Source organism: Embiotoca jacksoni, unplaced genomic scaffold (genome assembly GCF_022577435.1).
Source record: "Embiotoca jacksoni isolate LCO1_2020_lvr unplaced genomic scaffold, fEmbJac1.0.p SCAF_109, whole genome shotgun sequence".
NCBI classification, from domain to species: Eukaryota; Metazoa; Chordata; class Actinopteri; family Embiotocidae; genus Embiotoca; species Embiotoca jacksoni.
In genome coordinates this window covers 62,501-70,000 of record NW_027185240.1, presented here as the reverse complement: position 1 = coordinate 70,000, position 7,500 = coordinate 62,501, and the positions used below count along the sequence as shown (strand labels likewise).

At 40.1% G+C, this 7,500-nt stretch overlaps 1 protein-coding gene across 3 annotated transcripts in view; it reads left to right on the top strand.

Moving 5' to 3' along the window:
* atp1a2a (ATPase Na+/K+ transporting subunit alpha 2a) overlaps positions 1-7,500 on the top strand; it is a 32,782-nt gene that overhangs the window by 14,418 nt on the left and 10,864 nt on the right. For 2 of the 3 annotated variants that reach the window (XM_069177873.1, XM_069177881.1), the window contains 4 exons: positions 799-933; positions 2,415-2,494; positions 4,674-4,783; positions 5,817-5,992. In XM_069177873.1, the coding sequence (XP_069033974.1) occupies positions 799-933; positions 2,415-2,494; positions 4,674-4,783; positions 5,817-5,992 (501 nt within the window). Of the gene's footprint in view, positions 1-798; positions 934-2,414; positions 2,495-4,673; positions 4,784-5,816; positions 5,993-7,500 lie in introns of those variants that run through there. The other variant, XM_069177889.1, reaches the window with a different exon arrangement.

The following is a 7,500-nucleotide window of genomic DNA, read 5'->3' as shown; positions in this document are numbered from 1 at the left end:
TTATGTTAGAGCACCAAAAAAAGGTTTCTGTTCAAATAAACAGTTTAACGTACGTCAGTAACTCAACGTGCTGTTTCAGTTAAATACGCGACGTTATCTACGTAACTTATTTACCATATTTAAATCAAATCCACGTGGACTTTTGCTTTCTCAGACTTTATCGCTGTACTTTGTCACATGACCTCCTCCTCCACCTTTGACCCCGGTCACATGCGTGTACTTTTCATGTCAGAGTGAAGACGTGACACTGTCACAGCGTCCTCTAGTGGACGGGCAGGTGTATTACAGCTTCAACGTAACAGAGCGGTTGAAACAGATTAAATTGAACCTCCCTGACAAACGTAGCAGTGAACGTGACCCACGTTTTTGAAATGTTCGAGCCACTCAAATTCATTTAATACACACTTCCTCCATGTGGTGTTAAAACAGGAAATAAACCAAAACACAGACTGACCTGATCATTTCAAACAGGTTTAAACCGTCGATGCATCAAAATATGAAATAATAGCAGACTGATCTCATCACACCCTGTTTATAAATGCTCCAATCGCAGCCTTGGTCCTCATTGCCATGACGATTACAGCACATACGCTGCATCATGGGAAACATACGTCCTTCAAAATAAAAGTACTGCCAAAGACATTCTGCAGACTTCACAATAAGTTTGACTGTTTTTTTTTTTTCCTTCGCATCTGCAACCCACTTTAGGTCCGTGACCCACCAGTTGAGAACCACTGGTTTTAATGCTTTCCCCCTCCAACATTCAAATCTTTACTGTGTCCTCCGGTGTGTCCTCAGAGGGAGACGGCGGGAGACGCGTCCGAGTCCGCGCTGCTGAAGTGCATCGAGCTGTGCTGCGGCAGCGTTCGAGACCTGAGAACCAGGAACCCCAAAGTGGGAGAGATCCCCTTCAACTCCACCAACAAGTACCAGGTAGTGGGCGGGGCTTATGTCACGAAACAAACTCTTCATCAAGTTTGTACTCGGATTTTATTGTACGACGCTTTTTCAGCTCTAAAAGTTTTGTTAAGATTTAATTTGACCTCGTTTAAAAAATTATATTTATTTTATTTACATTGATTTATTATTTTTTTATGTTTTTCTTTTTAATATATGCATTTTACATGAATGAATTTATTTTTAATATAGTTATTTTTATTCATTTTACTTCACGCTGCTGTCACCTTCTTTTAAACATTAACTCAACAAAATGACTTCCTGTTAAACGAGATGTGGGCGTGGTCAGGTGGGAAGAGCTGCTGTTCGACGCTCCGGTTGGTTCAAACTATTTCAACAAGAAAATCTTTTGGTACTTTACCAACATCCTCAACGATGTCAGCGTTTAAACAATAAAGTAACACGTTTAGCTGCTGCTTTCACGTTGACGTGGATCCACACACAGACAATAAGTAAATAAACACGAGATAATAAATAAATAAACACGAGATAATAAATAAATAAACACGAGATAATAAATAAATAAACGCGAGATAATAAATAAATAAACACGAGATAATAAGTAAATAATCAAAAACATCACTTCCTGTGATTCCATGTCGAGCTCTTATATTTTACGGAGTTTGGTCTTCATGGTTTTACTTTGAGCTTCGCTGAATCCTCAACAGAAAGTTAATAAGTTTAAAGTGAACTATATAAAGTCTCTTTAACGCTTTGCTCAAGGGCACCGCAGCAATTAAGGCACGGTGGTGTGTGTCTCCCGCCCGTCAGCACATGAATAACACAACGAACGGCAAAACAAAGGGCTTCCTGCACGTTGTCATGTTGTGCACCTGTTCCACGACTTAAAATAGAGTCGGGGGGATGTGGTGTCTTTTGTGCGTGCATGCGTGTGTGTGTGTGTGTGTGTGTGTGTGTGTGTGTGTGTGTGTGTGTGTGTGTGTGTGCGTGCGTGCATGGGGGGACAAAAAGCAATTTTGCTCTGGTTTTGTGAGATTAGATATGCTGTGACTCAGATACAAATTACCTGGAGGAGTGTGTGTGTGTGTGTGTGTGTGTGTGTGTGTGTGTGTGTGTGTGTGTGTGTGTGTGTGTGTCTGTGTGTGTGTGTGTGTGTGTGTGTGTGAGTGTGAGTGTGTGTGAGTGTGTGTGTGTGTGTGTGTGTGTGAGTGTGAGTGTGTGTGAGTGTGTGTGTGTGTGTGTGTGTGTGTTGTGTGTGTAATGTAAGCTGTAACAGGTGTGACATACGACTCTCTCGGTGTGCGTTCAGTCAGGTCAGCTTCGATAAGACTTTTATTTTGAAGGACAAATATGACGATGATTCCAAAACGATAGCCGACACGAACGTTAGCGATGTTCAGGATGTCTGAAACAAAAGAACTCGTGTGTCTGTTGTTGTCTTCTCCTCCTCTCCTCCTCCTCTCCTCCTCTCCTCCTCTCCTCCTCTCCTCCTCCAGCTGTCTGTCCATGAAGTGGAGGACAGTCCGTCAGGTCATATTGTGGTGATGAAGGGAGCTCCAGAGAGAATCCTGGACAGGTTGGTGGATCAATAACGGATCAATAACGGATCAATAACAGATCAATAACAGATCAATAACAGATCAATAATGGATCAATAACAGATCAATAACAGATCAATAACGGATGAATAACAGATCAATAACAGATCAATAACGGATGAATAACAGATCAATAACAGATCAATAACAGATCAATAACAGATCAATAACGGATGAATAACAGATCAATAACGGATGAATAACAATTCAATAACAGATCAATAACAGATCAATAATGGATCAATAACAGATCAATAACGGATGAATAACAATTCAATAACAGATCAATAACAGATCAATAACGGATGAATAACAGATCAATAACGGATCAATAACAGATCAATAACGGATGAATAACAGATCAATAACAGATCAATAACAGATCAACAACGGATCAATAACGGATCAATAACAGATCAATAACAGATCAATAACGGATCAATAACGGATCAATAACAGATCAATAACGGATGAATAACAATTCAATAGCAGATCAATAACAGATCAATAACGGATCAATAACAGATCAATAACGGATGAATAACAATTCAATAACAGATCAATAACAGATCAATAACAGATCAACAACGGATTAATAACAGATCAATAACGGATCAATAACGGATCAATAACGGATCAATAACAGATCAATAACGGATCAATAACGGATCAATAACGGATCAATAACGGATGAATAACAATTCAATAACATATCAATAACAAATCAATAACGGATCAATAACGGATCAATAACGGATGAATAGCAATTCAATAACAGATCAATAACGGATCAATAACGGATCAATAACGGATCAATAACAATTCAATAACAGATCAATAACGGATGAATAACAATTCAATAACAGATCAATAACAGATCAATAACAGATCAATAACGGATGAATAACAGATCAATAACAGATCAATAACAGATCAATAACGGATGAATAAGAGATCAATAACAGATCAATAACGGATCAATAACAATTCAATAACAGATCAATAACGGATGAATAACAACCCAATAACAGATCAATAACAGATCAATAACGGATGAATAACAACCCAATAACAGATCAATAACAGATCAATAACGGATCAATAACAATTCAATAACAGATCAATAACGGATCAATAACGGATCAATAACAGATCAATAACAGATCAATAACAGATCAATAACGGATCAATCACGGATCAATAACAGATCAATAACGGATCAATAACAGATCAATAACAGATCAATAACAGATCAATAACGGATGAATAAGAGATCAATAACAGATCAATAACGGATCAATAACAATTCAATAACAGATCAATAACGGATGAATAACAACCCAATAACAGATCAATAACGGATGAATAACAACCCAATAACAGATCAATAACAGATCAATAACAGATCAATAACAGATCAATAACAGATCAATAATGGATCAATAACAGATCAATAACAGATCAATAATGGATGAATAACAGATCAATAACAGATCAATAACGGATGAATAACAGATCAATAACAGATCAATAACAGATCAATAACAGATCAATAACAGATCAATAACGGATCAATAACAGATCAATAACGGATGAATAACAACCCAATAACAGATCAATAACGGATCAATAACGGATGAATAACAACCCAATAACAGATCAATAACAGATCAATAACGGATCAATAACAGATCAATAACAGATCAATAACAGATCAATAACGGATGAATAACAGATCAATAACAGATCAATAACGGATGAATAACAGATCAATAACAGATCAATAACAGATCAATAACAGATCAATAACAGATCAATAACGGATGAATAACAACCCAATAACAGATCAATAACAGATCAATAACGGATCAATAACAGATCAATAACAGATCAATAATGGATCAATAACAGATCAATAACAGATCAATAACAGATCAATAACAGATCAATCACGGATCAATCACGGATCAATAACATCTGTTATTTCATTGACTTCAGTTGTGAGGATGCAGAGCCTCAAAACGAGCAGCTCGGTGTTCCGTTCGTCCCTCGTGTTCCAGAGACGTCCTGTAAATGGTCCTCTTCATTCACAGCGACCTGCTCTACCTTCAGTGGAGCTCCAGGTTCCTGTTTTGATGATGTGTGCTGGTTCTCCAGGTGCAGCAGCATCATGATCCACAGCCAGGAGCAGCCGCTGGACGGCAGCTGGAGAGACGCCTTCCAGAACGCCTACATGGAGCTGGGCGGCCTGGGAGAACGGGTTCTCGGTGGGTTCTCCAACATGTCTGTGATTGTGAAGGTTATATTAGAGGTTACCAGATGATTCAGTCTCTCCAGGAGTTCACTTTCAGAACAGATTCTGATGATGACATTTTTTGTGGAAAAATCGCGGGAATTTAAATAAAATTGAGAACTCCTGCAAATATTGCGTAGTTTGCTTGAATCTGCGTCAGTTGTTGCGATCGCTAGATTTCCCGGAGGAACCGTTTATCCTCCGGCAGGGAACTCGTCATTTAATTCCCTCAAATGGAGCCGAATAACATTTCCCCTTTTAAAATGCCAACGACACTTTCTGGGTAGAAATCATTGCTGAAGTTCAACTTTCAGTATCTCTAAAGTGTTCTGCATCTTGACTCTGTAAATGTCATCGTTTTGACAACCAAGAAAAAAACAACTTGCTGGCATCTTTTAAAAAGTGCCACAGGTAATAATTATGTGCTATCATCGTTTTGTTGGAGGAGGTGTCACTACAGAGACGTGGAGCGCTGCCATGTTTTTTGGAGTGAAACTCCTGAAATCCTGTAACCGATGAAGAGCGTTGTGCCTCCGGTGATGCTGCTGATGGATCCCGTGTTTCATGACACAAAACAAACTCTCAGACGGATTCTGCTTTTTTCCTCCAGAAGTGTTTGATTTTGCTTTTTGCTCTGCAGAGATTCAGCAGATCCGCGTTGAAGAGATGTTGATCATGAATTAATAAAAGTGTCAGCGTCGATTTGTATTTCAAACCTGCAGCGTCTGAAATGAAACCTGAACAGAAAGGAGGCGAGCAGCAGCTCCTGGACGTCTTCATCCATCTTTAACCGTTGATCTGCTGCAGCTTCACGTTCTTCATCAGATGTTTTGGACCTGAAACATCTGGAAGCGTCTTTTTAAACTTCCAGAGAAACCGTGTAGATAATAAACACTTTGAGATGTTCCAGTCTTGACCATCACCTCTCCTCCTCTCCTCTCCTCTCCTCTCCTCTCCTCTCCTCTCCTCCTCCTCTTCCTCCTCCTCCTCTTCCTCCTCTCCTGCAGGTTTCTGCCACCTGAATCTGTCTTCGTCCCAGTTCCCTCGTGGTTTCTCCTTTGACTGTGAGGATCTGAACTTCCCGACGGACCAGCTGTGCTTCTTGGGTCTGATGTCCATGATCGACCCTCCTCGTGCCGCCGTGCCCGACGCGGTGGGGAAATGCCGCTCCGCTGGCATCAAGGTAATCGCTTCATCAGCCTTCATCGTAGGTCCTGGAAAGCCTTAAGAGGTCGCCGCTTGTCCAGGTGTGACTGATGTTCGGTTTTAACCAAATCAGCAAACATTTTATTATTGATGTGAAAATAAAAAGCACGACAGCCAATAAACTCTGACAGTGAGTTGTAAAAAGGTTCCATTTCGTCAAATGTAGATGTCGTAGATTTTAATGCAAATTCTCATTATGTGTTAATCAGCTGCAAACACACACTGAGCAGATGTTTAGTGAGAAGTGATAATCTGGGCCGCAGGAAGGTGAAACAACTTCCAACAGAGATAAAAGCGGATAATAAGACGAATGAGGCGCTCTAATTCAGAGGAACGACGACACATATGGGGAATGGATTACACGTTTATTTCAGGTAGTGGTTATCATGCTTCTCTTCATAATGAACTTCTGTAAGACACACTGTAATGGGTTTAAAGAAGCGACCGGGGGGAGTGTGTGTGTGTGTGGGGGGGGGGGGGGGGGGGGTTACTAAAGCAGAGAAAAGAGCTGATAAAAGTTTCAGTTGTGATACATAAGAGTTCCTTTGACTGAAGGATTATTTGTAGATTTTTCTGAGTGGAACTCAAAAGCTTTAATTACAGTTCGGAGGTCGAGGTGTCACTTTTTATTGATGCTGTTTATCAGACGACCTTGGACGTACAGGAAACGTTTGTATAATTTACACTCCTTATGTGACCTCATTATACACTGATACACAACATACTGGTGATGTGTGCAGCTCAGAATATTTAAAACTGGATCACAACATCGTATCCAGAAAAAGTTGGGATGCTGTAAGTGGAAATCACTGCACAGGCTCAGGAACACTTCTGAAAACCAGGAAAAAAACAATAAAATGACTCCTTTTCAACATTTGATATGTTGTTTTTGGTCTATTTTCAATTATATTTGAGTTTACAAGATTTGTAAATCATCGCATCCTGTTTTTATTTACATTTTACGCAGCGTCCCAACTTTTTTGGAGACGGGGTTTTAGGTGCTGCAGTAGTTTTAGATCCAGTTTAAACTGGGCTGAAAGTGTCTGAAACGATTGTGCAGAAAATCTAAGTTTAGCAGCTGAAGGTGCGTGAAGGTGCTTCAAGTGTCCGTCCTGGAGGTGTTCTGCTCTTCTAGCTGAGCTCAGAGGGAAGATGAAGCTCAGGCTCTGTGACTTTTATGATTTATTTTACAGGATGCTGTGTGCAGTCATTTGGTGTTAAATCTTTAATGTACCTTCTTTCAGCCTGTGTGTGTCCTGCTGGAGATTATGAGCCGTTTTTGGAACAAGGAGTTCAGGGGACTCCCTGAGAGGAACTACACCCCGGGGAGTTCCCCGACAAATAAATGCCTTCAAGGGTTTTTTTCTGTTTGTGTTCGCTCTGCCAGAAGGAACACTGAAATGACGTCAGCTGACTGGCGGTTGGCGACGTCTCCTGAGAGCGACACACAACAACAACAATAACAACAACAACAACAACACTGTT